The sequence below is a fragment of the Anopheles coustani genome, chromosome 3 (assembly GCF_943734705.1).
Source record: "Anopheles coustani chromosome 3, idAnoCousDA_361_x.2, whole genome shotgun sequence".
Classification (NCBI taxonomy): domain Eukaryota; kingdom Metazoa; phylum Arthropoda; class Insecta; order Diptera; family Culicidae; genus Anopheles; species Anopheles coustani.
Genome location: NC_071288.1, coordinates 90,517,843 through 90,535,918, shown reverse-complemented (window position 1 = coordinate 90,535,918; position 18,076 = coordinate 90,517,843). Strand labels below are relative to the sequence as shown.

The window sequence follows — 18,076 nt, the reverse complement described above, 5'->3', positions numbered from 1 at the left end:
AGCAACATGTTCTCTATCATTCTGCCGAAAACCGACTTTTTATTTTTATTCTAAGTATTTTTTTACACCATATTTCAATTTATACCCCTTAAATCTACGACCGCCTACCCGGGTAAGTCATACGTTTTGTACGAGAGTTTATATTTTTCTGTACCAAGACAAACCACCAGCAGGTGAAAGGAGGTGCCCCTCGGGTTTTTCTTTTTATATTTATATTGAAAACAATCCAAATTTATCTAAGACACACTATGAAAGACTGTTTTACTCCTCGAACTCCTCGAACAATTAGTAATGAGATAAACTCAAAGACGATCTACAAATATGCAAATTATGCTACATTTTGAACCACACAGCGGCATCGAAAGCATTCTAGGTGAACTTTCATCATTTGCTACACAAAATAATAATTTTTAATTGCAAGAAAATTATGATGCAACGGGTTGAATTAAATACAAAAGAAACTGTTATCGTTTGAAACAAAACGATCAAATTTATGTATATGAGCTAAGTTTTAAAATGTTAAGGCTTAAATATCAGATGTAACAATGTATAATGAAGAATTTCCTCCAGATATGCCACTGAATTTACTGAGGAACATGAACATTTCCAAAACGTAAAATTTAATAGAAAAATATTTCTACATCTTTGAAGCTTCAATTTATAAGCAAAAATGTTGAAGGCACCAAGAAGTTACTTCACCAGAAACTTAAGAAGTATAAACAAACACAATAACTTATTGAAAATGTATGGTTTACAGAGTTGGCGATTGTAGATCTATGGGATAAAATATATTTGAATGAAAAAATTACTTACTTATCGAATTTTTAATATTATAATTTGCATGGGATTTGTTAGGAAACATTCTTAAGTATCATTACTGAAAATTTCAACTCACTACGGCATCTAGAACAAAAGATATTAGCTTTGAAGCACAGCAAAATGCAAACCCCCATACAAAACGTATGGCCTACCCGGGTAGGCGGTCGTATGTTAACGTAGGTATTTTTGGTCGTAGACCTGAAGGTTAAAAATCATAAATCTTCTCGGTTTATTATCCCTTCTATATTCACACAGTTGTTTAAATTACGTAAAATATGTTTAAAATTGAACAAAAATACGCAAAAACAATACTTTACGTTTCAACAAAGGTTCTTAATGCAACGACATCCGTTAAAGTTGTCAAAAAAAGCGCTTTGCAACAACCTACTAATGCCCGAGCCTTGGGTTGCAAAAGCAGTCCATATTTTTCGCTGATATTTCACGCACGCACGAAATCGTCGTACGGTTTTCGGGACACTGTCGCGGATTGTTTATCGTTCAATTTTAATTTCCTTCATCAAAGTTCAAGTCGTTTTCTGTCCAACCGATTGTTTTCGTGTGTCGTCTTCCACGCCTGCCGGCCGTTGTCAGTGCAGAGACCGAAGAAACCACATCATTTTGTGGCATCGCATCGTCGTGGGGAATCAGTTTTACGCGTTCGGTAGCGGCGTGCTGTATCGATTGTTTTCTTTTGTTCGTGGTGTGGTAGAACTAGCGAAAGGGAAGGAACTTGCAAGAGTTTTCCTCCCGGTGCGTCATAATTCTCCGTTCCAGTTAGTTTCGTGTTATCACCGTACTCGCGGTCATTGAAAAGAAAAGGCAACATAAAAAGTGCACTTTTATCGCTGCATCGAGAGTGCACGCTTTTGTCTGTGTGTGTTGTTCGCCTCTCCTAGAGGTGCAGTGTGCAATATTTTTTTGGCGACGAAAAGAAGCGTGATTCACAGTGTCAAATTTCAGCTAGGATCGAAAACGGCACGCGGTGTTCGTCAAGATAGTGCCTACCGGAGCGGAACCTATTAGCGGATATAGTTCGGCCAAAATACGAGGAAGTAAAACCGGTTGCCGGGAATTAATCAACCCACGGAAGGAGAAGGGAACGAGGAAACGAAAAAACGGCTGATTTGTGAATATTCCGGATCGTTCTTATCGCGCCGCCGGGATTAAGACTGTCTTGTGTGCGGGAAGGAAAAGAAGTAACTGGAGATCGAAGGCGCTAGGAAGAGGAAAAGCGATAGGTAGGTAGGTGATGAATCAACAATATACCACCGTCCGATAGGAACATACACAGTCACGAAACTTTTCGAAAATATCGTTACCGAAGGAAGAGCGATTGCTAGATAAAAATGGTAGACGCGAAGAAACCCGGCTGATGGCGGAACATTCCAAAGCCAATTGCCATCCACTCCCCCACCCCCACCACAGATGTTCCGAGTCAGTCAAACATCCCGAAATTGCTCGGGAAAATAAGCTTGGAAACATATTTTCCACCGCCTGCTTCGTCCACTGTATCATGGGTGCTGGCTGGTGTGGTGTACCTTTGGCGAGGAGTATGTTCTTTTTGTTGCTTTATGCCCCATCCACACGGCCTAACCACTTTCCACCGGTGTGGCCACAAAGTGGTACCAGACCAAAAGCAGCCGTCATCATCATTATCCTAAAATTAGATTCGTACATGCTCGGGTTTCCTTTACTTCCCTCCTGGATTTGCCTTCCACCATCGCCACTACCACCACCAACGTTGCACTCCCACACCAGCCGAGGAGACCCAACGTTGGTCATCGTCGGGTGACTGGCGGCTGACCTTCTGCGTTTTAAGCCGCGCGAATTTCGGGTGGAAGTTTCCGTTTTTCCACCCCAAAACGGTGCGGCACGGCACGAACATTGTGCCCACTACACCAGGTTGGCTTTTTGGATGTTTGTTGCCATCGCAACACTCTTACAACCGAAACACATCTTCCGTGATCCGCCGGTTGGCGGTGGGAAAAAAGAACCGGGAAAAAGGAACCCTGGAAAATGGGGGAGGTCTGCGAGGGATGTTTATTTCTCCGCGGGCGGCTCCCGGTTGCCTTTTATTTACTCGAACTAGAGCGTAAAAAACGTAAGCAATGATTGAAGAAAAAAAAGTCGCTGCTGACCATCACTGATGTTTCTGTACAGTCTCTTCCAGCGAAAGAAGTTTTACGTGGAAAATCTTCCATACAAAACCCAGATGAAAAGATGATTTGCCCCGCGGAAGGCGAGTTGGAAAAACAATTGGAATTTCTCTCAGATGAAAGACAAAACAAAGGAAACTATGGAAATAATTAGAATGCAAGGAAGCTGCATTTGAATAAACCCTTTGTAGGCCGTACCTGTGGTCAAACTGCTGTAAGAGGCAACCCATTTAGATCAATCTACACACGGGTGCAATGAAAAGTGCACGTTTTTCCCGCATCCTCACAGAGGTCCACGCGCCGATCGTACGCACGCGTGAGATGACTAATCGTACGAACATTTTAATATGTTCCACGCCGGGCGTGTATTTTTTGTTTTAGTTAACTTCTCGCACTACCGCCCGCTGTCTGGCGCTTTTCGAACGCATTGCTCCAGTTAAACGAACCGAAACATGGAGCCGCCACCCCGTTGCGCTGCAAACCGCACCACTGAATAAAATATGTCTTCATCATGTTTGATGAACACGAGAAGATATCAAACCCGACGCGCGATGCGGGAAGGAATGCGTCATCAAGGACGCGCGAGAGAGTAACACCGGGCGTCGGAATAGATGATCCACCACGAAGCACAACCCGTCCGGGGAGTAATGCTTTCCACCCCGTTGAACAGCATCCCCCCGCCGCTTGCTGAGCGCAAAAGGGAAACGAAAATAAAACTACGTCGGACAACCATGTTCCATCCATCCATCACGGAACACACCATCGTGTCCAAGTGTCGCTCGAATCGGATCAATTTTATTGATTACTTTTAATATGATCCCAGTCGGATGTGTCAGTTTTTCGTTCTACGGTGGAATTTAGTTTGGCTGGACAACAACATACCTTTCCTGGGATTAATATGTTCCGGCAAGCTAAGACTGCTATGATCGCCCATATCGAAATTATCTTCATTTTCGTATTTGCCCTGTACGTATCGCATCGCTCGCTAGTCTAGTAGGCCCTTATCATCTTCCTACCCGAAAAATGGTTCGCTGGATTGCTCACCCAGCAAATGAAGCAAACGTAACAAAAATAGAGCCGTCGATGATGCGAAGAAATTGTGGTTGTGTGTGGTACATTAGTCGCGCAAGGGTTGCTCGTTATTTCCTCCGCGTTTATCGCAGTTCTATTGATAAGGGACGTCGCGAAAAAAAAACCTTCCGCCCTGCGATAAGCACAGTGTGTAATTTGTCGAATGTTGTTCCTTCTAAACCACACACTTTTTCCATAATCACAGTCCCGAGAGTTCGTACGTAGCAATGCATCACCCGCATCAAATGATGCATTAAATCAAATACTGTTTTACCTCCAGGGAAGCAGACGCGACATTAGCATTCGTATATGGGCAGCCCGCCCGCTTTCGGAACAGTGCTGACTTTGTTTTGAACGTGTTTAGTTTCGCAAATCGGATCCTTTCGGTCTCGATTCGATTCCAGTATGGATTCCCGCTCTGCCAGTCGTTTGAAGCCACAGACCGATTTATTTGATTCGTTTCGTTCCCCTTTCCACAGAATCAGCTGTCACGTTCTGTGCCCGCCGGATCAATAACCTAACCTAACGCCCACCTAAACCCCCAGAACAGCAACCAAACGAAAAAGAAAAACAATGTCGGACAAGGAAGTGAACCCGGCCGAGGTAGAGCAGGAGCAGGAACACGACACCAATTATCAGCCACCGCCGCAGAAGACGATCGAGGAAATTATGGCCGCTGATGCGGAGGACGAAAGCTTGCGGAAGTACAAAGAGGCGCTGCTCGGCGAAGCGCAGGCCGAAAAGATCATTTTCGGTAAGTACGGCACGGGGTGGTAGCTTTCATTTCTTATCTGTGTCAAGGCCCCATGTGTGTCATACGTCTGCCCTCTTTTCAGATGCATCCGATACGCGAAAAGTTATCGTGAAAAAGCTAGCCCTCCTCGTCGCCGGCCGCGACCCGATGGAACTCGATCTGACCGGAGATTTATCGAAGCTTAAAAAGAACGTAAGTTTTCCTCAAAATGAAACAACTGGGTTTGTTTAAAATTGTGTATACAATTGTGAAGGGTTTTTCTTTTTCTAACTTCTAGTAACTTAAAGTTGATACCGCTACGAGCAATATTTATTGCCATTGCTATTTTCTTGTAAAAAGTTTGTAATACTGTAGGTTCTTATTCTAGATTCTTGAGAAAAAACATGCATTCCGGGTCGCAGTAAATAGGGGTTTGATGAATAAGAACCTGGATTCGCACAGTGTTGAATGAATCGTTTGAAAGCAAATTGGGTTTCGTTTATGTTTTTGCAATACATCAGTTTTTTCTACAATAATTTGATGAAAGTAATAGTTCAGAGTGATTTAAGAGTAGCAAATAGCAAAACACTTCTCGATAGGTTTATCAATAAGTTAATATTTATCGTAATTTTCTTTTTATGTTGAAGGTGTTCGTCATCAAGGAAGGCATCCAGTACAAGCTCCGCATTGATTTCATCGTTCAACGTGAAATTGTGCACGGATTGAAGTACGTGCAGAAGACCTACCGAATGGGAGTTCCCGGTAAGATTGTGTGAATCATATTTTCGATGTGCATTTGTTTAACTTTACATACATACTCCGAGTGCTGCGGTCTGAAGGAACGAAAAGCAAACATACTGGTTTTGCTTCACAAACGTTTCAATCGAATGAAATTGATTTGCCTTATTTTTAATTGCTACTTGTTCATCGAACGATTCGTGATAATAAGTTTGATACTGATTTTGCGTTATATTTTCCCAACTTTGCTGTGGTGGCGGTGGCTCGTTTTACCCCTTTGGTGTAGCCATACATGGTAAGGAAAAACGAAGCGGTTGCGTAGTAGATTTAAATTATTGTTGGTTCGTGTTCGATTGCGTAGCTGCTATAAACCATTTCTTTGAATCTGTTCAAGTCGAAGTTAATTTTTCATAACAGGTTCACATAAAGCATTAAATATTTAGCCCTTGTGTTCAGGAGATCTAACGGAATATAGTTATGTAAATAATTGCTCCGTTAACTAATTGCTTATCATTTATCTTGGAATGTATGTTAAGATATAATATAGTTGTTCGTTTAGTTACTAAAATTGGCGCACCCTTTTTTTGTTGGTTTCACATTAGCAGCAACATCCTGCACTCGTTAGCCAGCCCCGTTCTCCTTGTGCAAAGTAGAATTTTTGGAGCCCGTAATACCAGCATACTAAATTTAATCTTTTCTTCTTCAAGTGGACAAAATGGTGCAGATGGTCGGCTCCTACCCGCCCAAGAAGGAAATCCAGAGCTACACCACCCCGTTCGAGGAGGCACCGTCTGGTATGATGGCCCGCGGCACCTACTCCGTCGCGTCCCTCTTCACCGACGACGACAAGAACGAGCACCTGAAGTGGGACTGGAGCTTCGAAATCAAAAAAGACTGGCAGTAAAATGCAATCCCACTGCGCCCCCTTCCTTCCCTTCCAACTCAGCCCTCTGTCCCCTCAATCCGCGAAAGGCTCCGAGTTTTGGTGCAACCTGAAGCCCCCTCCAACGCCCAATGCCCCATGCACGGTCCCGCGTAATGAAGTGAAAAAGTGTGCGAATAGTTCGGCGGGAAAGGTGGCAACAAACAAACATATTCTTCTGCTCGCTTTATATAGAATGACAGAGGGAGAGAAAGAGAGAGAACGAGAAAGTGGAAGGCAATTTAAGAGCCGGAAAGGATTCAATGAACAAACAAACAAGTTATATTAAAGTGCGTAAATGTAGCTCAACACTGGAAAATAAGGTTATATCGAAATGGATGCTGCAACTAGCGAGTAATAAAGAAAAAAAACACACTGGAGGAGCGCAAGATTTGCAAGAAACCACACGAAGAGAGATCATACACAAAACCGCAATGTTGTTTGTAAATTGCAAGATAATGTGGGAAAGGATGATGAAACTTAATGATTTTTAAGCTAATGATAATAATGTCGCAATGTGGCCACAAATCACCTTCTAAGAGCATACTTTTAAATGGTCACACAAAACACAGGAAGAAGCCTGGTGGAGGATCATAACGAGAAACGAGACTAACTTACTTCGAGCGAGCAATACGGAGGGTACGTTCGAGATCAGTGTTCCACTGGCGGACCAAAGGATAAGAAACGCCGAAATGGTATTTTGTTTTCTTCCCAATGCGATAAAATGTTTGTGTTTGTTTTTTTTTTCTCCAACAAAAAACACACGCGGTTTATTAATCAGGTTTGCATTTGTAGGATCGTATCGTTGCCTTGCGCGTCCGCACAGTATTTGCCATTTGGGTCGCATTTTGATTTAAGTTGTAGCGGGCGCCATAATAAGCTGGACCTCGTCGAGGTTCCACGCGTTGTCATTTGTATTGTACGAGGAATCAAAAACAAAAATCACTACAAACTCACATGGAACAGTATATTATTCGGATTTACGGATAAAGGCGGGAATTTTTGTATGCGCCATCGAAATAGTATTTTCACATTAGCATTCGCAATTCTTTCTACCCTCTGATGGATTTTGTGAGACATTTGGTTTCAATTTTTATTTTAAAAAGTAAACATGCGAAGATATGTAACGACGGTTAAGCAAACAGAAATAGGTTGGAAAGAAATATAAAGTCACTGCAATTTGGTTCAACATATTCATCTCGGTGTCCAGTATAGTATTAAAAAAGACGGGTGTGGGGGTTGCTGGTATAATCCGGCCCGGTTTATTTTAGCCTTCCCGTTTCCACACGGAACGTAAAAAGCCATTTTTCGCGCGAAAAACTATCCATGATGCATATGCTTCGAAGCGAACGATCGAAAGGTAGGAACGAAAGACGAGGTGATGTGAAGATGATCAGCCGTCGGGCGGACATTTGCGGTTGTACGTTTGCTTGCATTGATTGTTGCTCCCACACAGCTGCCACCCGGCCGTCGTGGTCGGGGGAGTGGACATGCCGTCATCTATATGAATGAAATAAAAACCAAAAAACACAGGTGCTTGTGGAAAAACACATACAGACGAGTTTGGGTGTTTCGCTTTGCACTGGAGTTTCCCTTGGAAAGATAGTTTGCTGGTGCGAACGATCGAACAATATTAAATCGGAAAGAAATAGTGAAAAGGTTATCAACAATAGGTAGTATTAAATGCAGTGTCTATGTTTCACTTGGAATGAATATTCCGTTTGGCTTTGACATAAACTGAGTGCGATTGAAGAACGAAGCAACCGATTTAGCCGGGGTTTAATTTCGTTACCATAGTAATGCGTGCTATCCTAGGGCGTTCTATTTTCGAGAACACGCTGTCATTATACATCGAAATTCGGTTCGGAGCAGATCAACGGCTGAGAATGGCGCACTTCAATGATTTGCCTAATGAGGTAAGACTATTTTCTCGTCCTGGTAAAGCAATTTGTAAAAAAATTTATCAACATTATCAACTCCACAGATTATGGAGCACATCTTCGACCATTTAGATTTCAAATCACGTCGCAGACTAACGACCGTTTGCCGACGATGGAACTCGGTGTTATTCTCCGAACGTTTCATCGACCGGAAGGTGTTCCTGGAGGTTATGGACAATCGGATGCTGTATTCAAAACCTTCGCTACGTCGGAAGTACTCCAACGTAGCGGTTCGTTTGAAGGGTGCTTTCGATAAAAGATGTCTCGATGATATAATGGAACACCTTCGTGCATGGCTTGCTGTGGTTCCTGCTCCTAAGTGCGTCCGACTTATCGTTGATCGAATTGAGGATCCGAGACTTGTTGGCATACTGGAGAAGCGGTTGATCAACCTCGATGCTGTCGAAACGTTCTACCTATACGAAACGAGAATCGATGTGACGGCGCATGGGACCAGTGCCCCATTACAGCTACAAATGGACAGACTGCGCATGCTGCATCTGGATGTTTTCAACATTGGACACGTTCGTTTCAGTGTGCCAAATCTTTGTGAACTGCGATTTGAAATGCGTTCCGAAGAACATCTGCTTTTTTTACAAGATTATATCGACCAGTTACACTCGCTGAGCGTCCGGTTTTCTGGGCCCTATAACTTTAACACTTTTATACAGTCCTATCTTCAGCATCTGCCGAACCACTTTCCACAGGCCGGGGCATATATTGTGCGTAACCAGTCTACACTATTCGGAAAACTCGAACTGTCACTACCACTCATCCCGGAATTGTTCCTCCAATCCACCGCCAAAAACCAAATGAATCTCGACGCAGCACCACACAACCCGGATTGGATCATAACGCTGTATCGAGTCGCGCGCTTACGGACTCTTACGTTGCATAAAGCAAAATTTTATACCGAAAATGGCATCAATTGCTTGCGTCAGATCTCCAACCGTAACTTTTCTCGCCTAGGGAATCTTATAACGGTAAGCTGCAAACAAACTATCAACTAAATGATCAAGCATCCTGTGTTATTACTTTTTATCATGTTACTACTTTCATCCATAGCTCGTAAACGTACCGAAATTCATCAAGTTATTCCCAGCGTTGCGACGTCTTCACATTTGTGACGGCCTTCACTGTGGCTTGGACATTGCATACCTGAAGCGGACTAATCCGCAGCTCGTTATCTCATTCGAAGCCTCAACAACACATTATGTGTGGGACGAGAATACATCAATTCTTTGTACGTTCTCGGGTCTAGGATAATTAGCATCCTAAAATTTAAAGATAAAGCGTTCAATAAGGGGGTCGACTTTAAAAAGTATGTAAGAATAGTATGACTACATTGTTCCGAGTGAGTAGTGTTTTGAACATACAGAACCATTAATTTAATCCATTTTAATTGATCTAATATCTATAAAACAAATTTTACTTAGTTCTTTTTAATGAATTATATAGCTCGTCCTTTTTTTTAATCTCCATGAAGTAGTGCCATATGGCGGTTTTCGATGATGATTAACAGAATGATTCAATTAGTGCATTGCACAACCAGAACTCTTCGTTTGTTCTAGCACAAAATTGGCGTGGAAACAAAGAGGCCTACCTTTAAACTGACTCCATCGGCACACTATTCGTCACTGTCAAATCGCTGCTGTGTTTGGTGAGCGCAGTTTCGCTATCTGAAAATCAAATACCGTTTCGCTCGAACACGCTTTTTGGTAGCTGACCGTTGCACGGATTGTTCTTTCAAAACTGAGGGTCCTTCCAGGGTCGAGCCGGAGGGACGTAGTGACCTTATGTCCCAAATCCATTTACTTAAGAGAGCAATCGCGACCGAACGGGATCATAAATATTCCTGTAATGTATACTCCCGGTTCCACGCCATTCGTGCTGAACAAACAATGGTACTTCCTGGGGTGGAGGTTCCCTTGCCACCGGGTCAGCCGTAGGAGTGAGGAGCCTTGGAGCCTTGGAGAGCAATAATAAACGTAAAAAGGTCAATTAGTAGCAAACATACAAAATCAAGAACGTTCCGTATTCTACGACTTAAAGATTTAGGATAGATAACAGAAAGAATAATAATAATTCATTACACAAATTACTTTACTTTATTTTGTTTTTTAACATTTTATTCTCATAATAATCTGTTTAGCTTGTTGCTCAATGTGCCACAGTATCAGTAAGCTAGTATATTATATTAGCATTTAATTATTGCACCGCATACGCGCGCTACAGCACTTGCCCCCTTCTCGGTCTACCCTCGCGATACATTATCCTCCAACAAGTGCAAGCGACTTTTCATGTTTCGCCAAAACCTAAGAGAGATTCCCGGGGCAGAAATAGAAGAACAACCTGGTGGAGTAAGCTTAGTTCTTCCTTGTTTCCTTTTTTCATAGTCGTGCCTAGAGACGTGCCAAGATCGTGGTGGTGAAGCTCGAGGGCGAAGGTGTTGATGGTGTGAATGGTGAAAGGCAACATTCTTACCGAAAGTGGTAGAAAAAGTTCACCCCGGAAATGGAGTATGCCATTCCTACGAGGGGCGGACGAGATGGAAAGAGGAAGAGGTGCAGTGCCTACGAATGTTAGATTTCCTTTCTTGTTATTTTCTCCTGTTGAATAAGTTACTGATGATAAATAGTACGCTCCCAGGTGCCTACCCGGCCCGGCGTCGCCGGATCTACTGCTGGTCCTTGTGGATCTTGATGAAGTTAATCAACCCGTTGGTGGAGGAATCGTGCGAGGTGGTCTTGTTCGGATCGACCAGATCGACCTCGATCGCCTTCGCCAGCTGCTTACCGAGCTCGACGCCCCACTGATCGAACGAGTTCACGTCCCAGATGACGCCCTGCGTGAAGATCTTGTGCTCGTACATCGCGATGAGCGCGCCCAGCACGAACGGTGTCACCTTCTTCACCAGGATCGAGTTGGTTGGGCGGTTGCCGGTGAACACCTTGTGCGGCAGCAGCTGCTCGAGCGCGTTCCCGGCCAGTCCGGCCTTTTCCAGCTCGGCACGCGCCTGCTCGGCCGATTTGCCCATCATGAGCGCTTCCGTTTGGGCCAGATAGTTGGCGAGCAGGATCGTGTGCATCGCGCCATCCTCGACCGGGTTGTGCGTCTGGACCGGAGCGATGAAGTCGCACGGAATCAATCGGGTACCCTGTAAGCAGCGAGTGGGAGGGAAAAGAATTGAGATGAAATTAATATTTTTCGGAAACGTGAAAGACAAACTTCTTTCATCAAAAGTAAGTTGAGACTTAAAAAAATGAAGGTGCGTTCATAGAAATTCTCACGCACGGTATTTCGTTTTGCGGCCAATACACCTTTGCTCGGGGTCCTTTAAAATACACCTTATCAAGTTATGATCCAGACCAGACTAATTCAGGGATTGCGTGAATCGTTCAATAAGTTATCGATCCTTTACTGATACAGATTGTATCTTCATGTAGTTGATGAAACCAAATCCAAATTGAGCATTCGTTTGGAATCAACTCGACTTTGGTTATGTTAGAACAGTGATTTTTGGTCGGTCCAATGACCCATTGCGTCTTTCGCAACCGAGGCGAACCTATTTCACCTTCTTATATTGCTGCCTACCGTGAAAATCTCTGGACACGCTCGGCTCGCCCATGGAGCTTTACGTTTTCGGGTGTTTGGACGCCACAAAGCACCAGTTCGAGTGCCGATCGATCGCCTTCAATTTCCATACTCAACTCCCTCATGCCTACACGCACAACTATTACGCGCCGGCGGCGAGGGAGATGTCGGACTTACAATTAGGGTCAGCCGCCGTATCCAGCACCTCAAGCCCAACGACATCTTGGCGATGTAGCTACAATAAGGACCCACTAATAAACCTTGTAATAGAACGCATAAAGTCGTGCCGTAAAAATCGTATTCAAATCACTAATCCTTGCCGAGGCGATTGGCGTCGTCGGACCGGACTTTTGTAATCCTCAGTCCACTTCACACTTCGATGGTGTGTAATCGATGAGGTTAAAGTACGGGCGGGCTTTTCTTTCCCCCCGAACTGGTTGGGTTTTACTCACGGTCATGTTAATTCACCACCAGATTTGGTCTGTGTTGGCCAATGTTCGACTGGCGTTAAAACAGGAAAAAATGTATATTTTTTCTTCCCTGTTCGAAAGAATTATTCCCTTTTATCTCCCCGGAGAACCGTAAATAGGTCAATCGGCGGGCCGGTGATGCTTGGTTGGCATGTTCGTTGGTGTTTATAGCTAACACATGTGCGACGACGTATTTCTCCTGGACCTTGTGGCGTTACCAAAATTCTTACTGACGCCGACATAGGTTCAGTCTTAAATCTTTCGAAAACTGGGCCGAATTAAAGGCAGGTGAAAGTCGAGGGAAAAAGTACTATTAATGCTAACGGTTAACGTAATCTCCTTAGAAGGTTGAGTGGTACATACCACTTAAAATTGTCATCAATTTTCCCTCGCTTGTTCTGATGTCACAAGGTATAACCATGTCCATGTTTGATTTCAATAATTTTGAGTACACGTTTTAATATAAATTTTGATCATCTTGTTTGAGGCATATTTCTGCAGCAAGTTTAACATTCGAGCATATTTAAACTTATTTTCCATGCCAGGCCACTGTGTATTTTCTTAGTTCTGCATAAGTAGAAACGAACTGTTTACAAACTGCTTGTTGATGAGAACAGAGTATTGGTCGAGGAAGTAGCAAGAACATGGAAAATATATTTTCTCAAATCCAAGAAAATGAGTAAATTAATCTGTTAACTATCTACGGCAATTATTTCAAAACAGTTGCTCCAAAAATTGTGTCGTGATGGGATGATTTAATACAAGCATGATGTTGTAGACACACAAAAACACGGTAATTTCCAGAACTACCCTAGAGAATCTTTTGCGTAGTAAAAAATCGGTACAATTTCGGAATGGGCAACCAATGTCCGGGTATTTCCGTTCGTCGCTCATTAACACATCATCTCCGGAATGGACTCAAATTAGTAAATAGATATGACCCGGCGATAAACCAACAAACGTTTCATAAAGAATGGAGAATTATGTCCAAGGGTGTGCCCGCTTTCGGTGCCCTTTCGATGTCCTATCCGTGGGAAACTTCCGTTGTGTATTTTTCCAAACGGAGGGCCGGTGTGAACCGTTTGTGTCGCTCGGATGGCGAAGAACAACAGCGATCCTTTTTATTACTACGATTCTGCAAGGTGTTGGCTCCTTATCGGGGTCCTATATTGATTTCAACCTGATTGCCCCCTGACCTGATGAACCTTGATTGAGCAGCCTCGAGCCCGCCATATCAGCACGCGACGCAAACAATGACCGCAGGAAACCGACCACCGGAAGGGTCACCCATGCTTGGCCGCCGGAAGGAAGGAAACGATAAATTACGACCATCGGCGGCAGGAGGTGGTCAAGAGGGAAGGGATGACGTGCCACCCCCTGGGGGTGACTTTTGTGGTCCAAAAATTTAGCACTATAAAGTGTACGCGAGTGAGTTGTTTTCCAGAAAGCAGCGGTAAGGGGAGGCAACGTCCGACAATCTGTTGATTGGGGCGCGGGCGGTTGGAAAGATCGCGTTCGTGCGTTTTCCGACCTCGTTGGCCGGTCATCAATTCTCCACGGGTTAATGGTTTCGGAGCCAATTTGCGTTTTCAACAGCAGTACGAACGCCGCATTGTTCTTGCTTTCTTTTTCTCCGGCGCTACTTTCGGTCGAAAAGGGACGTGAAAAATGTAAAAGTCACACCGTATGACTCCGAAGAAAATTGGGGGCCCGTGGGTGATGGAAAAATGATTTGAAGGAAGTATTACTTTCAATTAACCTATTAAAGCAATCCACGTGGTTTTGATAGCGATGGTTTGAGGAGAAATTAACTCGCCTTTAATCAACGTGATTAATCAATCAAAAATGTTATCAGGACTTATGTTGAATCGTTCCGCAGTAATTTATGGTAATTTTTTCTTAGCTTTTATGAACACTTGCGTTATTTCTACACTATTTATAACCTGTTCTCAGGTGACTTGCCAAGATGACGGTTTTGCTTGGGACTTTGAAACTGCTTGTAGCAGGAAAATTTGAAATTGAATGTTATACAAGTTTAAGATTCGGTTTACTTTACTGATTTTGGTTCATTTTTCGGTTTTCTAACAGTTGAAACCAGGTTCGTTATAATGCTCATAGTAAAGCATTTGCTCCTTTTTCCTTGGAACGTCATGAGGTATCATAAATCTTGCATCTTCAAAGAATTATCGCCATGAATTATCATCAATCTCGCCGCTTCAAAGACCTTAAGTAGACGCTTTTATTGATTTTAAGTTTTGTATCAAACCTAAAATAAGTATAAAGATAATAGTATAGCATTATCTTGATTAACTATTTGTCTTGAATATACTTTAATAGTAGTTCCCGGAACCTTCGATTTTATCAACGGCTTGAAAGTGTACTTAAGCGATCCACTGTTTGCTTGTATGAAGAGTGCCTTATCAATTTTGCTTCAAGGCACACGTTTCAGAGAATTACAAGATACCAAATTCGATTTTTCAGTAAATCTACCATCACTAACAAGCAGTAGGCTGGTTTCAGTGCACTGCAAAAGTGCAAAATCGTGCAATCCTATGCGATTTTTTCGTCAACCAAATCGAATTGAAAAGTCCAAAATTGTGGCTTTTATCTAGAAAATGCAATTAAATTCATTTCACTACTTTAGATTTTTAAAACACAAGAACAGAAACATTTGTGAATCATACTAGTAAAGAGCAAACTGAGTTAGAGTGAGTGAGTGAGTCAATTCTTCGCAATGAGTGAATTGATGTAAATCACCAACATGATGTATTTTTGCTCATTTATGACTTGACTCAGTAAAAATGCTCACCTACCCTAAATTGACTCACGCTACTGAACCGTTACTCTCGTTATCACTACAACCTACCTGATGGATCAGCTGATAGAATGCATGCTGGCCGTTAGTGCCGGGCTCGCCCCAGACGATCGGTCCGGTAGCGAAGTCCACCTTCTCGCCCGACTTCGTGACACCCTTGCCGTTACTCTCCATATCACCCTGCTGGAAGTAGGCAGCGAACCGGTGCAGATACTGGTCGTACGGCAGAAGGGCATGCGTTTCCGCGCCGTAGAAGTTCGAGTACCAGATACCCATCAGCGCTAGAATGACCGGAGCCTGTGGAAAGGTCAATGGAGAGCAAAGAAAACCATTTTATTCCGTTTGTCGTGGGAGTTTTGCTTCCCTGTTCTTACATTTTCGTTCAACGGAGCCGTCATGAAGTGGTTGTCCATGTAGTGGGCTCCATCGAGCAGCTTCTCGAAGTTATCGAAACCGATGGCGAGCGAGATCGAGAGGCCGATGGCGGACCAGAGCGAGTAGCGTCCACCGACCCAGTCCCAGAACTCGAACATGTTCTTGGTGTCGATACCGAACGCGGCCACCTTCTCCTTGTTGGTGGACAGGGCGACGAAGTGCTTCGCGACCTGGTCCTTCTCGCTGCAGCGCTCGAGGAACCAGCGCTTGGCGGCGGTCGCATTAGTGATCGTCTCCTGCGTGGTGAACGTTTTCGACGCGATGATGAAGAGCGTCGTCTCCGGGTCGAGCTTCTTGAGCGTTTCCGCGATGTGCGTACCGTCCACGTTCGAGACGAAGTGCGACCGGATGCCCTGGTTGTACGGCTTCAGTGCCTCGCTCACCATTAGCGGACCGAGATCGGAGCCACCGATACCGATATTGACCACATCGCTGATCTTCTTGTTCGTGTACCCGCGCCACGTGCCATTGTGGATCTGCTCGGTGAACTCCTTCATGTGCTCCAGCACGGCGTTCACCTCCGGCATCACGTCCTTACCGTCGACCAGGATCGGCTTGTTCGAGCGGTTACGCAGTGCCACGTGCAGCACCGCCCGGTTCTCCGTCACGTTGATGCGCTCGCCGCCAAACATGTCGTTGCGCATCTTCACCACATCCCGCGACTCCGCCAGCTCGAGCAGCAGATTCCAGGCATCGTCCGTCACACGGTTCTTGGAGTAATCGAGCAGGATATCACCGTCGGCTGGGGTCGTCAGCTTCAAGCTGTGCAATGATTCAACAGGCAATCATTTTAAACACATATTCAGTTACACGTGTCTTTGAAGCGCGCACAAACGAATCGCGTGACGCGCCAAATCGTTATGTCACGTGCGTGATGCTGCAAGTGTTTGTTCACGCTTGGTGGGTCGTATCTTAACGTTGACCTCGCACTAAAGTTGAACTTCACACCGGCATACCTTCACTTTCATTTTTTTATGCTTCTTATAACCAGCCTGATGCTTACAGTTACAAGGTGGCATAGTAAGAAAAAGTAATAAAACGGGGTTTAAAAATAAATATTGGCTACAGCTTTTTTTCGATCTTTGAGAACAAGAAATATATTTAAAAATCCGGCAAACCTATTTTTATCTAACATTAACTGAATGTTCCCTTAATTTTTTTTAGTACCTGCAGCACGTATTTTTTATCATGTTTGTACAGATAGCTATCAGGTGCGTGTTCTTGATAAAATGTAAATTGATATCTACTGTATATAAAAAAATATTGAAAATGCACTACAACAGTGTGTGCTGTTAGTGGAATGTTCCCAGTTCTCAGTTCTCTGGTGAAAAACATTATTTATTTTTAAAAATACTACCAAAGAAGGGTTCAAGAAATATCTTAGCAAATTTTACACCCGTTGCATCATTTAATGACGCGTGCTCGATGGGCAAGAATTTCTTATGAAACATTATTCTATTACATCACATTTTTCCATTTGGTTTTTTTTTTGCAAAAAATAAAACTATCGAGTACTTCTTTGCAATCAAACGTCTTTCGTTGTCCTCTGGGGGGATACAACACATGTTGTTGTTTCTTTTGCCTGCATCGCATGTGTTGTTGTTGGCGTTTGCAACAATCTACAGTTTTTTTTTTGCTTCTAGTGATTTAAAAAAGATCGTGGAGGTCAAACAGTGGACGAACGAAACGGTGGCGCGCGAAATCAAACCTCCGATTGAATGATTTGGACTTACTGGAACTTATCGAAGCGAATGTCGTCCTCGTCGAACAGCTTCTTGATGTTAATCGACGAACCGTGGCCATTGTAGTACTCCTTAATCTGCTGGTAGACGGGATCCTTCGACAGGAGCACTTTGCCCGACATTTTGACTACTTTCACTTTCTACTTCACAGAATACCGACGCGAGTTGACGATGCTAAAAGACACAAAAACAGCACACGAAATTACACGGTTGGTGCAGGATTGGGTAATCAGTGACTAGTATCGTACGTATTGGACGCGGTTACTACTTTGCACTACGGCACAAGGAACGCTTGAAATGGTCGGTAAATATATTCAACAGTCGAGGGGCAAACAACTCTGCTATCGCGCACCAGTTGTGCTGAGGGCTCGGCGGTCAAAGTTGAACTGACCCGCCGATTGGCAAAGGACACGCGAGCTTAGCTGGAGGCTCCAACGACGACGACGATGCTTGTGGGGAGCACTTACACGAATCTGACCGCTGACGAACGGAATGGACTGGATCGCGAGGATATCGGATTAAAATCGAGGCAAACCTTCGACTTAGAATTCCGATGGGTGGCAAAACGGCAACTAAACTCAATGTCAAATGAAAAACATCGATACCTCTTTACCCCCCATGAGTGTGAGTGAAAAGGCTGC

General features: G+C 43.8%; 2 protein-coding genes across 8 annotated transcripts; one reads left to right on the top strand and one right to left on the bottom strand.

The window, feature by feature from the left end:
• Positions 1 to 1,250: 1,250 nt before the first annotated feature.
• On the top strand, positions 1,251 to 7,991 carry LOC131272456 (rho GDP-dissociation inhibitor 1). 6 transcript variants are annotated; one of them, XM_058274190.1, is made up of 6 exons: positions 1,251 to 1,691; positions 1,780 to 2,057; positions 4,526 to 4,800; positions 4,883 to 4,992; positions 5,427 to 5,541; positions 6,225 to 7,991. In XM_058274190.1, the coding sequence occupies exons 3-6, from the start codon at positions 4,620 to 4,622 to the stop codon at positions 6,419 to 6,421; spliced, it is 603 nt and encodes a 200-aa protein (XP_058130173.1). In that variant the 5' UTR covers positions 1,251 to 1,691; positions 1,780 to 2,057; positions 4,526 to 4,619; the 3' UTR covers positions 6,422 to 7,991. The 6 variants fall into 6 exon arrangements, with proteins under 6 accessions (XP_058130173.1, XP_058130172.1, XP_058130171.1 ...); XM_058274189.1 differs by having other exon boundaries at positions 1,755 to 2,057; XM_058274188.1 differs by having other exon boundaries at positions 1,251 to 1,717.
• Positions 7,992 to 10,461: 2,470 nt separating this feature from the next.
• LOC131272644 (glucose-6-phosphate isomerase) lies at positions 10,462 to 18,014 on the bottom strand. 2 transcript variants are annotated; one of them, XM_058274462.1, is made up of 5 exons: positions 17,903 to 18,014; positions 17,427 to 17,609; positions 15,633 to 16,455; positions 15,310 to 15,555; positions 10,462 to 11,536 (listed from the first exon to the last, which is right to left on the bottom strand). In XM_058274462.1, the coding sequence occupies exons 2-5, from the start codon at positions 17,555 to 17,557 to the stop codon at positions 11,057 to 11,059; spliced, it is 1,680 nt and encodes a 559-aa protein (XP_058130445.1). In that variant the 5' UTR covers positions 17,558 to 17,609; positions 17,903 to 18,014; the 3' UTR covers positions 10,462 to 11,056. The 2 variants fall into 2 exon arrangements, with proteins under 2 accessions (XP_058130445.1, XP_058130446.1); XM_058274463.1 differs by lacking the exon at positions 17,903 to 18,014 and adding an exon at positions 17,704 to 17,818.
• Positions 18,015 to 18,076: the final 62 nt, after the last annotated feature.